The sequence below is a fragment of the Panicum virgatum genome, chromosome 3K (assembly GCF_016808335.1).
Source record: "Panicum virgatum strain AP13 chromosome 3K, P.virgatum_v5, whole genome shotgun sequence".
NCBI lineage: Eukaryota > Viridiplantae > Streptophyta > Magnoliopsida > Poales > Poaceae > Panicum > Panicum virgatum.
Window position 1 is genome coordinate 3456396 of NC_053138.1, and position 20303 is coordinate 3476698.

At 43.8% G+C, this 20303-nt stretch overlaps 2 protein-coding genes across 2 annotated transcripts; both read left to right on the forward strand.

Annotated features, from left to right (window-relative positions):
* Nucleotides 1-3638: 3638 nt before the first annotated feature.
* Nucleotides 3639-9846, forward strand: LOC120696841 (WD repeat-containing protein 20-like). Its single transcript, XM_039979856.1, has 11 exons — nt 3639-4064; nt 4615-4929; nt 5013-5121; nt 5226-5328; nt 6120-6207; nt 6292-6375; nt 7111-7207; nt 7311-7398; nt 8168-8273; nt 8360-8449; nt 8969-9846. Exons 1-11 carry the CDS (start codon nt 3888-3890, stop codon nt 9398-9400), a joined length of 1689 nt encoding a protein of 562 aa, XP_039835790.1. The 5' UTR covers nt 3639-3887; the 3' UTR covers nt 9401-9846.
* Nucleotides 9847-11986: 2140 nt separating this feature from the next.
* LOC120696842 lies at nt 11987-18174 on the forward strand. Its single transcript, XM_039979857.1, has 3 exons — nt 11987-14800; nt 16836-17146; nt 17487-18174. The coding sequence occupies exons 1-3, from the start codon at nt 12255-12257 to the stop codon at nt 17822-17824; spliced, it is 3195 nt and encodes a 1064-aa protein (XP_039835791.1). The 5' UTR covers nt 11987-12254; the 3' UTR covers nt 17825-18174.
* The last annotated feature ends 2129 nt before the right edge of the window (nt 18175-20303 follow it).

The following is a 20303-nucleotide window of genomic DNA, read 5'->3' on the forward strand; positions in this document are numbered from 1 at the left end:
ATAAAAAAACTAATTGCATAGTTTTGATGTACACGACGAGACGAATTTTTTGATCCTAGTTAGGTCGTGGTAGAACAACAATTATCACAAACAAATAAAAAATACTACAGCGTGCTACGATATTCGATGTGACTTTTTTTATCACTTTTTTTATGAATCTAAACACAGGCAGGTCTGACCGCCTCAGCTCAGCTCATGGCGCACGCACACACTTTTGTTGACTTGGCGTCTTCACCCCGGCAGGCGCGGGAGGGAGCGGGGGACGGGGTCGCTGGCCGTCAAAGCGAACCTTTTCTTACCGCTAGCCCGTACAGATTGATTAATTTTACCACCTCTGGGTCGATCGAGATCCGGATCGCCTGCGCCGTCCCCATCAAGTGGTCAACCCCGCAGCAGAATCCTTGTCCCTGTTTGGTTCCCTCCACAATCACAAGTACGGAGTACTTGGGAATTTTGATCACTAATTACGGTGTTAAATAAAATTAATTTTATAAATAGATTTTATTTAATATTTCATACATATATTTTTTTTCGATTTGTGTGCACCGGAAACCCTAGCGTAAACCAAACAAGGACGTTTTTTCATCCGCCTTTCCTCCCCTGCTGCAAGTTGGGCAGAGGGCAGACATGCTCTGTCCGTCATTCTAGGATTTCCTCCACCCTCTGTTTTTTTTTCTTTCTTTTTTGATAAAGGCCGCGGCCCACCCCTCAGCTCCCACGGGCCGGCCACGACCGGCGCCATCGCGTGTGACCGGTCAGCGCCGGATCGGCAGCCGAGCTAGCTGCGCACGTGATCGACCGGCCCAGCCTAGTTTGCACGTACAGTACTACGTGCCTATAGCTTGAACGGGGCCGGGCCGGTAAAAAAAGAATGAGAGGCAAAAGAGGAGGGACATCTTTTTACTGCCAACTTTGGTGCCGCTTTCAAAACTTTACCGCGCTGGAGAGCAGTACTTTCAAAACTGCATGTCCAAAGTTACCACGCGAGTTTCTCGAATCCCAAGTTCAGATTCGAGCGCCAAAATCCCAAAATTTACACAATCGCCATGGCCTTTGATAGGCCAGCACAAAGCAAAGCAGGTTGATTTTTCTACTTCTTCTTCTCGTTTGGCCGTTTGGGGACAATTGCATCATCGAGTATCTCCTACTTCTACTCCCTGCTAGGCCTAGGCGGCAAGCAGGATCGACGAGTAGCTAGCTAGAGACCAGGCCAAGAGTGGCCGGCCAGCAGCAGCAGCTGCCTCCCCCTACCAGTACCACTGGCCGGCTGGCACAAGAGGAGCAAGACCACCGCAAGGCTTGCTGGCTTGGCTGTGACCGTGGTCTTGTTTGGTTCAAGCTAGACTTCCTAGCGCATACAAGTCGAGAAAGAAATCTCGTATATATGGAGTGCTAAATGAAGTTTATTTGCAAAATTTTTTAGAGATGAGTATAACTTTTCGCGACGAATTTAATGACAGTAATTAATTAATAATTGACTACAGTGATGCTACAGTAACCATCCTCTAATCACGCGGTTAAAGACCTTATTAGATTCTTTAGAGTTTCTAACGCGGATTGTGGAGTTAATTTTGTAAACTAATTTTATTTATAATATCATAAATAGTGGTTAAAATTTTCTAGCGCTCCCTAGCACGAGCATCCAAACAGGGCCCGTGTGATCCAACATAGGGATGGATCTAAACATCCGAATTCTTAGAACAAATTTGATATTTTAAAATAGATATGCTTAAAATTTTATGCTAATCTTTTTTTATAATATCAAGCATATTATTACACATAAGAATAAAATTTTGTATAAATTTTTTTATGTATTATTTGCTCCCTACAATTAAAAAGGTGAAAAAAGATTCGTATCCGTATCCGATCCGTATTCGAATTTTTATATCTATTATTTGAGAATATATATGATAAATTTGAGGTTTAGTTTTTTTAATCTTTACAAGATCAATGTTAAGTACAAGGCTATGAATTTACATAGTAAATTCTACATCTTATTTGTTCATAATCGAAGAAAAATGATTAAAAATCTGACATTCGAATAGACATCCGAATCCATCCTTAGTCACGCCCGCTCCCGGCCCGAGGGGAAAAGAAGATGCGGCGCCTATGATTGGTTGCACTGCATCTGCATGCAGCGGCGACGGGGACCACGCATCTCCTCCTGATGATTGTGATGACGTGGACACACCGTGTGCGCTCCTCTGCTGGGCCTACGGAGATGGGGGCCCGCAAGAATGTGCTTGGGCCGGAACGCATTACTAATTGTCTTGTTTTTCTTTTTTTTTTGAAAACTACTTTTCCTTATTCCTCCCGAGGGTAAGAATACGAGCCTTGTCACGGAGCAGGCGAGAATTCTTCAAGGCATGCGGACTGCGATTACATGCCGACTCTTTTCTCGTGTTAATCAGTTAGATTGTATAATTAGTTATTTTTTTTACTACATTTAATGCTCCATGCATGTGCCTAAACATTCGATGTGACAGTTACTGTAGAAATTTTTTTAAAAACTAAACAAGGCCTAAGGATCCTCCGGGATTAAACTAGTCCAACTAAATGTTATAAGATGCCTATACTTTCGTTCATGCATCGTGAGCGCTATTTTGATCTTTTCAGAGTTGGTTGGTTTAGTACAAATTAGATGGATTTTTAAGACTAATGGATTAACTTTTAGTTGAGATGAAACTAAACTTTAATCTACATTTTAATCCACCTGTTTGCATCATCTAATAGACTAAACTACGTTCACGGTAGTGGGGAATCTACGGGGATAGGGAATGAAGAAAAAGTTAATGGTTGAGAGGCCGGAAAATGCATGCGTTCAGTTGTTCAGTCGCCACTATCCTATTCTTTTTTGAGAGGACTGGACGGTCATTCTCCTCAACAAACGGGCTCGGTCGCCTACGCGCTAGCCCAGTGGAGAGTGGAGGCCCATCTATACGTGTTCTCTTTTGGCCCGGCAGGCTGGTTCAATTCCGCGTTGAGAGTTTTGGCAGGCCATGCATCACCGGTAAAACCATCCGTCTCTCCTCTCCCCTGCCCCGTCATCCGATCCTAATCCAGGCGGCATGTTCATTCTTGCCCAAGGGATCATCTTCAGTGATGACGTGGCACTGAGGGTTTGGTTACTTGATTTAGGTTCGTGAATTCCCTACATAGTTACTACGAAGGAAAAAATAGTTCTTCAGACAGACCAACTGTCGGAGAGGAAGAGAGAGTAGCAGATCAGGGACAAGGAGGATATTTTATCTGAGTCTGCTGACCGGGCACCAGCGTGTGGAGTTAGCGTGGCGTGTCACATCAGCAAATGTGGTAAAAATATAAGTCAAATTTCTCTCCACTGGTATAGTTGTAGGTGTCATTTTAAAAATGATAATTTATGAGCGTCATCTGTTATAACGGTAAAAATATAAAAACCCCGTACTTTGGTGGGTTGGAGGGGACTAGGGAGTAATTTGTATGCCGAGAATTGAGATCACCTCGAAACGTCTCTTATGTTGGCGGCGGAGTGCCTGCCGGAGTGGCGCGACCAGGAACCGGAAGCCTTCGCTCCGCAGGCGGTTAGCGGCTGACGAGTGGGGCCCTTCCGTTTCGCTGGTTCCATTTTAGCGGAAAAATAATAACGCGGCCGCATTTTTCTAACTTTGTTCCGCCTCCAAATTACACCGAGCCATTTCTTCGTCTCGGCTTCTCCTCCCCAAATCGAGCCATCCACCGCTCTTCCTCCCCTCCTCTCGCCGCCGCCCGGATCCGGCTGCGCCTCCCCTAGTTCCTTCGGACCAGCGGTGAGCCGGCGGAGGTAGCGAGCGCTGTGGCGGCGGCGGTAGGGTTGCGGTGCGGGAATTGATCCGGGGGAAGAAGAGGCGCCGGCAGCGGTGGCGCCTGGCATGGCGGGGGCGCCCGGGGTGGGGCCTGGCGCGGGCGCGGGGGGCGGAGGCGGAGGCGGCGCCGCGGCGGGGCTCAAGACCTACTTCAAAACCCCCGAGGGGAGGTACAAGCTGCAGTACGAGAAGACGCAATCCGCCGTCCTGCACTACAGCCACGGCGGCAAGACCGTCTCGCAGGTACGATGGCCGACGCCGGTGCCTTCTGCTGGCTGCTGCTAGGGGATCTAGGTGGGTGGCTGGTGGCGTGGGGAAATCAAGTTGTTGCAGCGGATGATTTTTTGGTTTTGGTTTTACTGCTAACCGAAGTTTGGTTGGGTTCAGGACTGGTTTAAAGCAAAGTTGAAGTAGATTTCATGTCCTTTGGTATCTGTGCTGGGTACTCCGTAGTAGAATTAGCGCTGCTATCAACTTGCTTATTAGGCAATTTAGTTTTAGCTGTTAACCTTCATGGTAGTATGGTTTTAGTGAAGAAGCAGTATTGAACTATTGGTAACTTTTGTTGGTTTATTTCTCAATTTTGCACATATATTTAGGACTTCTGTTTGTGTTTCTGATCAGTAGCATGGTTTATGGTGGCCATTGGTTTTCATTCACAGCTGACAGCGGCGATAGCTTGTTTATTAAGCAATTGATAAATTTAGGATTGACTTCATTTCAATGATAAGCTTCTGTTTTCATAATTGTTTTTGTTCTGAAAACAAAAGACGATTGGTTTTGATTGTCACAGTTGACGGTGGCATACCTCAAGGAGAAGCCTCCTAGCCAGGGCTCTCAGCCATCAACACCAAGCTCCAGCAGTGGGATGCGATCTGCGGCAGCAAGGTTGCTGGGCAGTGGGAATGGTAGCAAGGCACTTAGCTTTGGTGGGGGAAACGGTGCAAACCGGGCTGTTGCTGGAAGCAGCCGTTTAGGAGGAGGCCTCGGTACATCTGCGAACCTTGGTGGATCACACGGGGTGACAAATTATGATGGCAAGGGTATATACATTGTCTTCAATGCTGCTGATACACTATTCATTAGTGATCTCAATTCACAGGAGAAGGTATTCAGTCTTTTTACTGTATGCAAGCTACGAACAGGTTTTGGAGTCTTGCTATTTTCTGATCAGCTGGTTACTTGCACTAGGATCCAATAAAGTCCATCCATTTCAGTAACTCAAACCCACTGTGCCATGCATTCGATCCAGAGGCCAAAGAGGGGCATGACCTGATCATTGGGATGGGATCAGGGGATGGTTAGTGGAATTGATTTCCTGAAACCCGTTATGCTTCAAGCTGGACTGTGCATAAATATGAGGCCTCTATTTCATTTTCTTTTCTTTTGTGGGCTATCGTGCAGTCTATTCAATGTCGCTGAGGCAACAGCTACAAGATCCTGGAAGAAAGCCTGTGGCAGCTCAACATTATAATAAGGGTGATAAAGACGGCTCCTCCAATGGCAGGTATGTTTGAATATTGACTATTAATTCGAATGCTATAGATGATAGATATGATCTTTTGAATTTATCTATGTCGACATTGTTCATAACTAGTTTACATTGCATATTTAATTACATTACTATCCGGTGATTTAGCATATCTGATATTCAATCAAGGTAGCACATATACATGTCTGGTAATAGGGAAACAAGAACTCATCATTTTCCTGCATATATTCATGTGGTTTAAAGTCAGATATAAGGCAAAGTTTAGCAGGCAGGAAAGTTACCTGCACTTCTAGGATTCTCAGCCTTTCATAAGCTTTGCACTCTTGAGTTCTGACATAAGCGATTTTATCAATCTAATCCTAGTGGAGTCAGTGCTTCTTGTCCTTCGCGGCTTTGTGGTAACGCAATGGACTCTATGTATCTGTATTTCTTGACTGTGCATTCAAAGAACACCTTCGAAGGCCAAACTTGCTTTTGTCTTATTTTAGAGTTTTGAATTTTGGTTCTTTGTGTGCCCGTCGTCTGGGGGTGATATAGTGTCTGCTTTCGTGCCTTTGAATTCTTAAAAATGTTTTCTAATGAAACTATAGAGATGATTTTCTTAACTGGATTCTCTGGGGCTGTTTTTGATTTTCTTGTGGTGACCTTTATATTTTTTAGTGCTGGGTGAATTAGCTATCTAAAGTTTGATATTAATGCAATATATGCAGAACGTTCTGTGGTTATAGTCCTTGTAGATGCCTATCTTGCTCTACTATTTAACTTATTAGTTCTCTAATTAACATATGGATATAAATGTTTTGCAGTCGGTGTACATCTGTTGCGTGGGTGCCAGAGCGCGAAGGCATTTTCATCGTTAGCCATTCTGATGGAAATTTGTATGTTTATGATAAAGTGAGCAGCTGCTAGTTATCTGATAATATTTGTTAGACTTTGTTTTGGTTGATTTGAATTGATATTCTATCTTATTGTATTCAGAACAAGGATGGAAACACAGACTGTACATTTCCAGCTGTGAAGGATCAATCCCAGTTTATGGTTGTACATGCAAAGTCTAGTAAGGTATTTTAAGTTCATCCGTGACTGCTTTCCTAAAGTGCATTACTTTGGTTAAGCAAGATGCTTTAGCATCAGTTAATATAGTAAAAGTTGCTCCTTTTGGCTCTGTTGGCATGAATCTGCAGACTGTTCAACTCTTCAACTATTCTAACTTCGACAGTGTAACAGTGTTCTAACTTTAAATATTCCTTAACAATGAACACTCTTATTCTTCATTCGTGAATCATGGAAATAGCAATGTTAGCTGCTAAACGAAGATAACTACTATATAATTTTCCTGCCATTCAAAATTGCACATAATGGCACAAATCTCAAGTATTTAAGAGAGCACTCCATCTAAAATATTCCAGGGGAAGATTACTGATGCCTAAGTTTCCGAACTAAAATATAAAAAAATGTCCTTTAAACGATAGTTTTCTACTTAATTGATTACATGCATTTCAGAGTTTCTTCTAGCATTCAGCATCATTTTTGGTAGAATGCTGTATGTCTCAAGCACTATGCATTTGTACTGCCTCTACTTGTGCACTGTTATTATTTTTTATCACTAGATGTAGAATCTGTTTTTCTATAACGACTTTAGTGTGGGGCTCTATGAATTTATTTATAGACTATCTTAGAAATAGTCCTGCCTGACATTTGACAAGAGTTCTGATCAAGGTATAGAACATTATTAGCCTTGACTTGAAACGTGGCACCATAATTGACTGGGATTTATCTCATGAATAATCATTACAGAGCAACCCAGTTGCTAGATGGCATATCTGTCAAGGTTCGATCAATGCAATTTCCTTTTCACCCGATGGCGCATACCTGGCGACTGTTGGGAGAGATGGTACATGCTTTGCCTTAGGCATCTTAAGTTTTTTTTTTCTTTTATCTCACCATAGGGTCCACCTATCTTTCTGCTGAATCTAACATTGATGAATGACGTGCAGGCTATTTGAGAGTTTTTGATTTTTCAAAGGAACAACTGATATTTGGTGGAAGAAGTTATTATGGTGCATTGCTGTGTTGCACTTGGAGGTAAATGTGAATGACTTGCGCACTTAAGAATTGTTTGACATCTATACCCTTACCTCATGCATTTGCCTTGTTATTTCACTTCTATCATCATGCATCTACATCCTTGAGTTCTTGTTGGCTATTTTAAACATTTCAATGAATTTAGCTGTAGCTCTTTCTGACGAAGTCTACCTGATCTCTATTGCTTATAGTCTAAAAAAGCATATGTATTGAGTAATATAAAGAAGTGCTGTTATTGTATCCTTAGAAGTTTTTTTTTTAATCTTCTATCCGCTTATTTGATGTTTTGTGGTACTTGCCACTTGCCAGTCATACCTTTTCAGCTTGGCAACTAAATTTGCTGACTGCTGTTGCTCAACCTCAATTCTCACAGCTTGAAATATATTGATGCTGGAACATCTAATAATTGTTGATTGACTTCCATCAGACATAGATCCTTCATGCTTGTTGGAACAAGTGTCTTTTTATATGATCTGAACTATATAGTTCTGGATGTCCACCTTACTTTATGTATGGTCTAATTACATAATTAATACACTGTGAATCATAAAAATACTTTTCTAGCATAGTTTTATTTCTTAAAATTATTTTTTTGCTCGATATCATGGTAAATATCCTAGTTTCAGTGAAGTTGCATCTTGCTTCATTCTGTTGATTATTTTTTATCACTGATTTTTTATCTGCAAATTGTTTCGCACTGCTATATGGATTTGTCACATTAAATAACATTTCAGCTTCTGACCTAATCTTATCTACTGTGTGTCTACAGCTCAGATGGAAAATATCTATTAACAGGTGGTGAAGATGATCTTGTGCAGGTATGGAGCATGGATGACAGAAAGATCGTTGCATGGGGTGAAGGACATAATTCCTGGGTAATGGTTTCTTCTGCAATAAATTTTCTCAACGTCCCCTGGCAAACTTGTTCATTGAGGACGGGGTATTTTTATTCTGGTGGCAGGTTAGTGGAGTTGCTTTTGATTCATATTGGTCCCCACCAAGTTCTGATGGAAATGGAGAAAATGTCTATCGCTTTGGTTCTGTTGGTCAGGTATGCCAAGTTAAATATAGCACAAAATTTGTGTATTGTGATCATGTGATAATTGTGACAAGCTCTACAGAAGGCTTAGATACTGGATATTTTATAACAATAATAGTGGAGACCTGAAATTGTAAGACCTTTCTTTCCATTATCTTCCCTTGCTGGACCATGTTCAGACCTTATATTAATGAGCCTTGGCAGATTTGTGCAGTCCACTGTTGAAATGTGTTGGTTTGATCAATTACTTTTATTTTTTCTAGAGCATAGGAGTTATCTTTTTCCAGTTCTGAGAGTGCTATTTTCTCATGGCTTTTTGGAATGTTTTCTGTGTATTTTAGTAAATTTAAGTATTGGGGCCATTTTCCTTGTTACATTCTTGTTTTGAACATGAAGTTGATTTGGCTAGAACAATTTTGGTTTAATATCATTTCTTGAGCATACTAGCACATGCTTAAATATAGCCAATTGTCATTTTGCTTATGGCATGATCTATTTCTGGAGTAAATTTCCATTGTGACATACTTGTAGGACACCCAACTGCTTCTGTGGGACCTGGCGCTTGATGAGATTGTTGTCCCACTACGTCATCCTTCAAGTGTCTCCCCGACATTTAGCGGTGGGAGTCCTTCTGCACATTGGGACAACGCTTGCCTTCCAACAGGTGTTCTCCAGCCTTCTCCAAGAATGCGAGATGTTCCGAAGCTCTCACCCCTTGTTGCTCACCGAGTACATGCCGATCCCCTCTCTGGTCTGGTGTTCACTAATGAATCAATCCTCACCATCTGTCGCGAGGGCCTCATCAAAATCTGGGCCAGACCGGACCAGAGTGAAAACAACCAGCAATCAAATTCTTCTGAATTCGTTTTAGGCAGCCCTGTTCCTAAGGATAGGGTGATCACATCTTCTAATAAATCAGGGGGCTCCAGCTTCAAGAAACCATCGTCTGTTCTTGTCACATGACTGAGCCGACAGGATGTTCCTTGTGGGTATTTTCCGACAGGATGTTCATTGTGGGCGTTTTCCTCTGCTTACCCCTTGGTCATTGATGGTCATATTTCTTACTGGCACCGTGTTTGAGGGAGAAACTGAAGTTCTCAAAAGAAGGCTGCGGTTGGAGGAAAGCATTTGTTCATAGATGTTCCCGGGCTTACAAAAATGCTAGCGTTGCCAGATGTGTGGCACAAAAGAATAATGGAATATGCTCTTGTACAGATACATATACTTAATGATAAAATTGTATAAATTTATTTTGTGTTCCATATAATTCAGTAGCCACCAAAAGATGCTGGGCTGGCCATGTATCCATTTTAGCTGGTGGTTTGGTGGTATCCCTCCTAAATTTATCACTTTCTAGGAGACCTGTAAATTATGAACATGAACCGAATTGTTTAAAGAATGCTTCAGTCTGTCTAGTGTACTAGGAAAATTGCGCGCTGCTCTGCGCGCGGATTGAACCGTGGATTACATGGGCATCAAACATGAAGGAGCTGCATAATGTAAAAGGGAGTACACGCCTGACGAACTGTAGGAGGAGATGCCCAAGCACAATGCGTCCAACAGGCACAGCACCTATAGATAAAATGCACAATATCAGCACCAAACAAAAACGGACAGTACAGATCCCAAGCACAATGCGTCCAACAGGCACAGCACCTATAGATAAAATGCACAATATCAGCACCAAACAGAGATGCAGAGGTAAAAACGGACAGTACAGATCTAGAGCTTACCTCAGGAATGCGCTTGTATGGGAGGGCGGCAGGAGGAGGAAAGCGTTAGTGCGGCCCGGCCGGCCGCCGGTCCACCGGCGCATTCGTCGGCGGCGAGGTCCCCCTCCGCTGACGGCGGCGCCGGCCCCTTTCGGAACCCTACACCGCCTTCGGTAAATGGAGATGAAAACGAAAAGGAGCGCATCAGGAGACTGCGCCGTCCCGCGGAGACGGTTTCAGCGGGTCTCGCTTAGACCCACAGGAGGGAGAGACGGTGCGCTGTATTTTTTTGGAGCATGGCGGGCCCGAGCCGCGGCAACCGAGGAAGGCGCAAGGCGGTGCCGAAGAAAGCAGGGCCCGCGTCAGGCGTCCCTCCTATCGACGGTCCGAGGATGTGGCGAGGCAAGTGATGTGTCGACCCGTGAGTGGAACGAAGCGCTCCCAGGAGCACTCCGAAGCCTCCGTTCCAGGGTGTATAGAAGATAGAGTATTACTATTCCTTCTCTCTAAATTATAGAGATTCGTAAGATAATTCTGTATGATATTGATAATTTATCTAGTCTTGTGATTATAGTGGATTATAGTTATACCCATTGTGGAATACGCATGTGGGTTCTGGGCGGAAGAAATTTTGATGACTACCCTGGTGCCTTTAAGAAGGAATTGGCAAACATTTGAAGTTTGAATCCTGGAACATAGATGATGATACTGCACCTTCCATAGGACACTGAAATCTATTGGCGGCTTAAATGCATGTTTCTCAGCTGCCTGATCTCTGTTTACTGTTGATCATCAGATGCCACTACTCTTTTTTAAGATGTCAAATGTCGGTTCAATTAGGATGTACATTTTCTCAAACTCTCTCAGCGTGCCTTTTGGTAGTTGAATACCTGGATCGGGTGTTCTGGAGGATTTTTGAAAACTTCCTCTTTCCTCAAAAATAGGTGAGAATTCTCTCATTAGGTCCATTTCCTTTTGTCATCCTTTAATCAACCTACGGCCCTCCTGTTGCAATGCACATACGGGTTATATTTTTTTCCTGGGACTCTAAAAAAGGTAAAGGATAAATAACAATGTATATAAATTTATAACTGGATGTTTTTCTACTGTAACTGTTTAAGATGCATTAAACCATATATGTACTTTCAAATATATTTGTTTCACAAATCGATAATCGAATACATTTCCTTGCTTACTTTTGTGGAAACTTCCATTACCCACACATCTTCACGTGAAAATACCTGTACATTTCCCACAACTTATATGGCTGAAAGCCTGAAATCACTTGATTGCGGTCTTGCATTGCTCGAACCAAAGGATTTTGTTGCGTGCAAGAAAAATGTGTAACAAAATATATATTCATGTCAATCGTTGCATACCAAGTGAAGTATTTGCAAAAATTACGAATCTTCAAAAAGGAAAGCATATACACAAGACTTCCTCCTTTATTTTCCTTTTTATAGTTAGTACTCCATCCGTCCCAAATACTATTCATCCTGGGATTCAAAATTTATCCCAAAAAACAAATCACCCTACCCTATTTAGAAAGTGCATGTGCATGAAAGAATCAATTAGTGCTAAATATGGATAATATATAGGGACAAATATGGTCATTTTAACTTTTTATTAATTTGTCTTAAAATTCCTAGAATGACTAGTTTTATGGGACAGAGGGAGTAGATTATTAGTAGAGAGAGAGATTTTTTGAACCGTAACTTCCCTTTGCCTTTGATTAACGTTCGTGTGGTCTTTTGGACATGGGCTCCACAGGCCCAACTAAAACCGCGCAGGCCCACAACCACATCAGCAGAATAAAATGCCGCCCACAACCAGACGCGAGCCCACCGCGATCCCCACCCACTCCCCCGGTTCCCCCGACGCCGCCTCCTCCCAAAAGTCCCCAACGCCGCCGCCATTCGCCTCCGATTCCATCACCATCACACCACGCCGACGATCACCGCCGCCGCCACCCCGCCGCATCTGAGATTCCGAGTATGGGGCTCTCGATCTGAATCCCGTCTCGATCCTCCCATCCTGTAACGGATCACCACGGTAGCGACCCCCTAAGCTCCGGCGGTAGCCAAACCTAGCTGGCGGCCGGCGCCATGCGACGCGGCGGCGGAGGTGGAGGCAGACGAGGAGGACGAGGTGGAGGCGGCTTCGGCCGCAGGGACACGCGCCCCGGCGGCGGCGCCTCCCGCGACAACCGGGACAGGCGCCCCGACCATCGACCCCGCCGCACCCCATCGCCGTCCCCGGACCGCCGCCCGCGCCGCACGAGGGGCGAGGGCGACGACAGCGACCCGTCCCACGGCGGCCGCATCAGCTATGTTAGCCGCGACCGGATCGGCTATGGCAGCGGCGACCGCATCGGCTATGGCAGCGGCGACCGCAGCCCGCCCCGGCGCGAGCGCACTGGCTACGGCGACCGACACGCGTCCCCCCGCCGCGGGCGTGCGGAATACGAGGGCCCCCGCGACCCGCCCGGCCGAGGAACCAACAGGGATTACGGCGGCGACCGTCACTCGCCCCGCGGGCGTAGGGAATACTCGCCCCCCGTGGCTAGGGACTACAGAAGGGGGCCCTACCGCGAGGAGCGGGACCGCTACGACCGCCCTGGCCGCGGCAATGATCATGGCTACGAGACACCACCGGCATACATGCTGCCCGACCATCCTTCCGACCTGGGGCGGCCATCCCAACACGCAGGGAAGAAGGAAAGCGACTACTTTGGTGGCTCTGGCGACCGTGGCCTTCTCAAGGACGACTACCTTGGGGGCGGCCATGGTCCCCGGAGCATTGGCAAGGAGAGCGAGTTGTTTGGGGATGATGGTGTGACGCTCAGAGTTAGTGCAAATGAACTGGGAAGGACTACCACAATGTACTCCCAAGACCTCAGGTCGCCCCTGCTCCGCAAGTCACCACCACCAAGGGCTGTATTATCTCCACCACCTCTTTATCCCTCTGTGCCACTGGAGACAGGATTCTTGACGGGGGGATCTGCCGTGAAGGCCATTGACAGTTATGGTGCTGGAAGCACCCACCTGCCACATGAGGATGGCAATTTTAAGTACCATAAGCATTCTCATGACACATACATTGAGAGGGGTAGAGATATGGAGAGACATTATTCTGGCAGTAGAGATTTAGTTTCTGAGAAAGGTGGAGGAACTGAAAGGTTTTATTCTGCTGGGAATGTGCCTGCTGGGAGGGTTAGAGAGACAGAGATGTTTTACTCTAGTAGGGATATGCTGGAGTCTGACCTGCTGCCATCAACACAGTTGAAGGTTCCTGGGGATTCTTCCTCAGCTTTGCTTGCTAAGGACCACGCACACAGAATGCACACTCTGCCTGATTATGAGCCAGGCAATGGATACATAATGGATGGCCTTGGCAGGTCATCTCATGACTCACTAGGGCATGGGATTGGTCATCCTCGTAGGTTATCAGGAAGTCCATTAGAGCATGGCAGTGCTCATGGTGATGAAGCATTACTGGATATTGCAAGGCTGTCACACCCTAAGCGTGCACCAAGAGCTGCATCCATGGAGTATGATGCACATGATGAATATGCCAGAAGGGATCCAATAAATGATGCATATGCGGCACCGGAGAACTTACGTGTGAGTGCCTCACTGAATTCAAAGCATATATCAGCTGCTGCATCTTTTAGAGGCACCAGGAATGAAAGGATTAACCACCACCTGAGGTTACCCCATAGGATTGAAGAGTTTGAGAGTAGCTTTGAAGCCATGCATCAAGACACAAAGCACTTAAATCAGCATTCTTATGACGGTGATGCTTCCGGACAGTACCCAACAGCAAGGGGTGGTAATAATCGCTACTCCCACTCCCCTGAAACTGAGCCCATTGGAATTGTGAGGCGACCAGCTCGTCATCATGAGTCTGCTTCATTTGAGAACTTAAGTGACCAAGAATCTTCACCTATGATTTCTAGGAAAAGATACAGAAGCCCTTCATATCTATACCATGATGTGCATCAAGCTGTTGGTGGGTTTGCAGAATATGGGCCCTATGATGATGATACGGATGCATATGACATGGTTGATGATGATGATGAATATGATGGAAGATATGATATGCCAACTAACCATGATGTTTTCTCAAGGCTTGCTTTGCCACATGAAAACAATGGGGAATGGACTGATATGGATCAGGGAAACCATCCTCATTCTGACATCTTTACTTACGGGCATTCAAAACACATACCTATGTCTCAGAGGCTATCCAGACCCAATTCCCACCCACAATCATGGGGAACTTCTATGCATGGAAGAGGAAGAGGAAGCGGAAGAGGAGGATTGACTAAAAGTGCAAAAAAGAGACTGAAAACTGCTCCTCATCAATTATATGGTGGATATCCATCAGAGAAAAATGAATTTATTAAGCCAAATAAATTCTCTAAGTTTTCAGAAGATGATCCTGATACTTCTCATGTGAAGCATGAAGATGCTCCAGAGTATGTGGATCTTCCTGTTCAGAAAGATCCACCAGAAGGTTCTGAGGAATTCCGGAAGCAGGTTCACCAAGCCTTCCTTAACTATGCGAAGATGTTAAATGAGAGCCCAGCCACACAGAAGAAATACCGTGAGGCTACAAAAGGATCTTTGTCTTGCTGTGTCTGTCGCAGGTTTGTCTTTCTCTGCCTACACTAACACTCTACGAGCTAAACAGTTCCTCCTATAATTTCGTTAGAAGTTGCCTACTTACTGATTTGGTCACTGAAATATAGGAATCCATGGGGAAAAAATGGTATCTCACGTGGGAACTTGCCTCCATAAGTAGATAAGCTTTTTTTAACTCTAGTTTAGGTTAACATACTTTTATATTAATTTACTCTAGGAAACTGGGAGAGGCTCTTCTTTAGCTTTGGAGCCCCTTTCTGGCTAAAGCAACTGATATGGTCTACTTAGGACACATTATTACATATTGCTATCATTAGAATGAATTGGGTTGGCAGAATTGAGTGTGCGTGATGAGGTTTTTGAGGGACCAAGGCCTATCGTTTGGATGTATGGACTATGATAACTTATTGGTTCAGTTCACCTACATATCCAAAACTTGTTGGCTGTTTAAGGATTCAGATATTAAAACATCTGTGCCTGATGGTTTGAGCATTCCAACATAGGTCAATGATGTGAATTGACGCTCTGTAAAGCAAGATTCAATGATGTTGCAGTTTGTATGGAGTATTAAATTGCAGTTTTGCTGATGTATTTGGACAATATGGCTGGGAAAAGTAAAAGTACAGCATTGCTCTGTTGATGAGAAAATAGTTTCAGAATATTGTTGGCATGTTGGTGCTAGTAGTGTTTTCAGAACTTCTTGTTAATATTTTTGGTATCAACGACAACAAGCTTGCATCCTGTGAGGTCAGGTGCACACATTGCCAAGCTGCTGTTTCTCCATGGATAACCTGGACTGGAGTACTGGACACATTTTTGGAGAACGTTGGTGTGTTCAAGTTTGGAGAATACATGCGCAACTTTGGCAATGTATTTGGACTTTGAAGTAATAATCTTCATAGCTTCATTATGGAGCCCTTAAGTATGCTTACTTCTTTAGATCGTATCTAGCTTACGGGTAAATTAGAATTTCACTAGCATAATTGAAAACCATCGACGTGTGTAAGTTTAGACAGTCAGAGGCTGACACATATATAGGTCTGGACTTCATGGCACGTACCAGCAGCTTGGGCTATGCAGGCTGTAAGGCATGCCTGATATGTTTCTTGCAGGAATAGTTTAAGTCAATGGATTTCTTTAAACTTTAAGTAGAGGTTATGTTATTTATATAATTATTTTCTGTCCTTTTGATCTTTCTGCCCTGGTAAGTTGATTGTGAATTCTGCCTTTGCATTTGAAATGCATGAAATGTCATTTAGTTTTACTATGATAACAATACTAGTATAGTACCTATCAGCTCCATTTAGATTACTGCATCTCTTTCAGGTCAAAGGTTTTAAATAGTGTTTGTACTTTGTAGTGGAATAGTGGTGAGGTGCCAACATACTTTACACCACCTATAGAGGTATATATTACAGGGCTATAGCTATAGCTATTTAAAACCATCCTTTTATCAGTCATTACCATGACCTTGCTATATAGCTATTTAAAACCATCCTTTTATCAGTCATTACCATGACCTTGCTAGGATTAAACAATTAAGTAATTGATTACTTAGTATGCCTCAATTTGATTATTCTTGCCCCAAACCAGAAGTGACGTATCTTTTCTTTCTTTAAACTTTACTGTACATAAATTAAATCTTCAGGAGATGGCCAATTTTGTTTTTGCTTGAAGCAGCAATAGTGTTCTTTGAGTTAGTATGGTAGAAAGTTTGTTTGGTTATGGTCTGAAGCACTTCTAGGATGTTTCTGGATTACCTAAGCATTTGTTTTGCAGTCAACTTGTTTTACAAACTTATCTTCCGACAATTAAGATTGCTGTTACCACTTTTTTTTCCACTTGATTTTGGTTGGTAATTTTGTTGACTATACCCTTGTGAATCGTTTCATTTCTACCGTTGATCATGATGCTTCAAGAAGGATTGTCAAAACATGATTTCTTTTATCTGCATAGTTAGATGGACTGAACATTTATGTGGAATCTCTAACCTGAAGAAATGCTCTGTTTATTTTGCTTTTTGTTTACTTCCTACAACAGTGTTGCAAGGAAGTTTCCAGATATTGATGCCTTGCTGTCACATGCTTACAATACATGCAAAGAGGGGTTGAAGACAAGACACTTAGGGTTTCACAAAGCACTCTGTGTTTTGATGGGGTGGAATTGGCTTGTTGCTCCAGACACATCTAAAGCCCATCACTCGATTCCATCTGAGGAAGTGAATGCCATGAGGGGAGATCTCATGCTGTGGCCTCCAGTGGTTGTGATACATAACAGCTCAATCGTGAACAAGGTTAAGGATACTGAAGCAAAGGTTGTGTCCATGGAAGAAATTGAATGTGTACTGGCAGGTTAGTTTTCACTTAGCCTCAAAAGAACCTACCTGTGCACTTGTTAACATTGTGTTTATCTGTATGGGTACCTTAAGATTGTGGCTAAATATGTGCTCATGATGTCTTCTCTAATATTTCATTAAGATGTTATTACGAGACTGACTGATACATTGGGCTAATGTAGGCATAGTTGTTTGTTCCTTTACAATTGTGGTAGTATTTTCAGAGCAAAATGAATGCTTTTGTAATCATAGAGCTTTTGAAGAGGATAATTTTTAATCGTGAAGAGCAACCTTGTGTTATTTTTGTTGGTGTTGCTTGACTTCAGTAGTTGTTTATGTTTTTCTTGTTTATCCAGATATTGGGTTACCACGTGAGAAGTTGAAGGTTAGCCGTGGAAGACCTGCCGATCAGAGTGTCTTCCTAGTGAAGTTCCAGCCAACAATATCTGGGTTTCAGGAAGCCATGAGAATCCACAATCATTTCTCCATCAGAAACCATGGCAAGGAAGAATTCCAGCAGATGCGAGATGGCAAAGGTAAGAAGGCTGCTATTGTTGACAACCTTGAAGAGCTGCTCTATGCGCATATTGCATTGGTCGAAGACCTGGTTTACCTAGATGAGGAAGCAAAGAGGAGATGCAAGATAAGGAGCAAGAAGGAAGTCGCGGCCAATGCAGATGCCACACTAAACTAGATTAGATTATTAGGTTCACTAGGATTTTACTAGGATCTGAACTGCTCAAGTTGTCCACCATTTCGCTTAATCCTACGGCTGCTTGTCCAAGTGGCTGTAACTTTAAGAGTGCACGAATTCTGCTTTTGCCATTAAGTGATGGAATCCCATTTGTATTTTGGTTTTTGCCACGGGGACCTTCATGTCGCGAAAACAAGCTTTGTGGGGGTGTCGCGTGGCACAACAAAAGGATTCCGGACCTTAATAGCAAAAGCAGAACTGCCTCGGCGAAGAATCTATGGTACTGTAAGACTCTGTATCGGCTGGATATTTTTTATTATGTTACGCTAGTCCTTTTCTTTTGTCGTTGATCTTTTCTGTCTCCTAAATTGAAGTTGCGTTGTCGATTCATTGTTGTGATAATTTTCATGTTCAAGAGATCTGTAGGTGTGTTGGAAAGTTTTTTGGTGGAAGCTAGTGGTCATCCTCTTGAACATTTCTCTGCAACAAGTCAAAGCGTCCATGAATACAAATTCGAAAAAGACGAAATGGTGGGGGACCAGCAGCAGCAAGCGCCGCGGCGGTGGCGGGAAAACAGCAGGAACCGCTCTCTCTCTCTCTGTCTCGCGGGTGGCGGGCTTTTGCTATGGTCTTGTGTAGCGGGCCTTGCAGGCAGGCCTACTTGGTCCGGCCCGTTACTCTTGTCGTGGCCCAAGCAAGTGCAGATGCTACAGTCGACATGGAACCGTGATCCTCGCTTTGCTTAATCCTACGGCTGGCAATTAACAAGCGATGAGATCTTAAAAGCACTTTTGGTTCTTTGTGCCCTGGGACCCTTGGTGTTTCTTTTTGAGAAACAAAAAATACTGGAATTGCGTTGCAAAAGTATTTTAACTCCTTAATAGTGGCACAACAGGAATTGCCTCGGCGACAAATCTACCCGTAGCATAATCCTCCTGCGCCGTTGCTGGGAATCTTTTCTGTTACGTCTTGAAAATCGGCTTGCTGTCCTGGAAGGTCTTGAATATCGTACAAAAATAAAAAGAAATCTTGCCTTGGTTAGTTTTCGCCTCAGTCTTGTTTAATCCTGCCGATTTGTTGGTACACTGAGTTTATCACAGCTAGGGGTGGGTGTCACATGCTGACAGTGACATACTGACATGCATGTATGGAGGCAGAGACAAAATGTTCAAGTGTTTTGTGCTTCGGCTGGTGATTAGGCCCCAAGCTATCGTGTAAGCTTTTCTCCGATCCTACTTGATCTAACACAATACTAACTCTTGTGTGGTTGCATCCGGCCCCAGAGTAACCGGCCGCACGAGGTTGGTACATGCCGTGGCTGGCGACCATGGAGTACACTTGGTCCTGTTTATTTCTATGCGCCAGTGAGTGTTAAGAAACTTTGACCGCTAATTACGGTGTTAAATAAAGTCAATTTATAAAACCAACTTCAAAACCTCTGCGCTAGGAACCCTGAAGAATCTAATGAGGTCTTTAATCGCGTGATTAGAGGATAGTTACTGTAGCATCACTGTAGTCAATTATCAATTAATTACCATCATTAGATTCATCGCGAAAAATTACACTCATCTCTAAATTTTTTTTGTAAATATACTTTATTTAGTATTTCATGCATTCGAGATTTTTTTCGAAAAATATGCGCGCTAGAATCATAGCGTGTTCCAAACGGGGCCCTCTCGGCTCTCGGCTTTTGCGCAGAAGGCCAGCCAGTAGCGGCCAGGCTTTGGCTGACTGACTAGTGGCACCGGCCCTGCCACGGACAAAGGGCTCGGCCTCTTGGCTTGTCCAGCCACAGTGATTTATAATCCGCCGCATAAATGCACACAGCACCCTCTTTTCCTTTGAGAACTCGAGACACTACTCTCTGCCTGTGAGACTGACCTCTCCATGACTCCAAAAGTCCAAAGGAAATTATCCAAAAAAAAGAAGAGGACTTGAAACAAGAAATCAAAGAAACACTAGAATTCCTTAACCTGGCACGAGACGTCGCAGGTGAAGGTGTGAGCTGCGAACTACCATCAGGTGCTGGTTCTCCTATTTCGCAGTGATCTAAGCAGTAAGCACTACTAATCTCTCTGATCTCCTAGCAGTAGTGGCTAGTGCCTGCTCCACTTGTGTCCTGTGTCAGCGTGCCTTCCACGGAGAGGAGTGCTAGCTTGGTTTTGATTTTGACGGTTTGCGCTCTAAGCCCCAGAGCCCGCCTTCACAGGTCCACGCCTAATCCGAGGAGGACCGTTGAAACTTGGCATCTCCCAATTCCAAAGGTACTATATTATTCATAGTCATGGGGAGCTCCCTCAAATCCTTGGATTCCCTGCGCCACATATTTTTGGGTGCAATCATGTGTTCGTTCAAGCTTCTTGTGGTATGTCCCCTATTGGATTGGTTGCTACAATGGGATATTTTTTGTTACAATGGCCAATTCAACGAAAACTAGTTCATGATTTTTCGATTTACTTGGGTTACTACTTACTAGTCA

What these genes read in the sequence shown, in the direction of transcription:
- LOC120696841 (XM_039979856.1), top strand. Translation starts at nt 3,888, where the DNA reads ATGGCGGGGGCGCCCGGGGTGGGGCCTGGCGCGGGCGCGGGGGGCGGA. An exon ending in GGCGACTGTTGGGAGAGATG is followed by an intron (nt 7,208 to 7,310) that starts GTACATGCTTTG and finishes AATGACGTGCAG; the next exon opens with GCTATTTGAGAGTTTTTGAT. An exon ending in TTGCTGTGTTGCACTTGGAG is followed by an intron (nt 7,399 to 8,167) that starts GTAAATGTGAAT and finishes GTGTGTCTACAG; the next exon opens with CTCAGATGGAAAATATCTAT.
- LOC120696842 (XM_039979857.1), top strand. Translation starts at nt 12,255, where the DNA reads ATGCGACGCGGCGGCGGAGGTGGAGGCAGACGAGGAGGACGAGGTGGA. An exon ending in TCTTGCTGTGTCTGTCGCAG is followed by an intron (nt 14,801 to 16,835) that starts GTTTGTCTTTCT and finishes TTCCTACAACAG; the next exon opens with TGTTGCAAGGAAGTTTCCAG. An exon ending in AATTGAATGTGTACTGGCAG is followed by an intron (nt 17,147 to 17,486) that starts GTTAGTTTTCAC and finishes TTGTTTATCCAG; the next exon opens with ATATTGGGTTACCACGTGAG.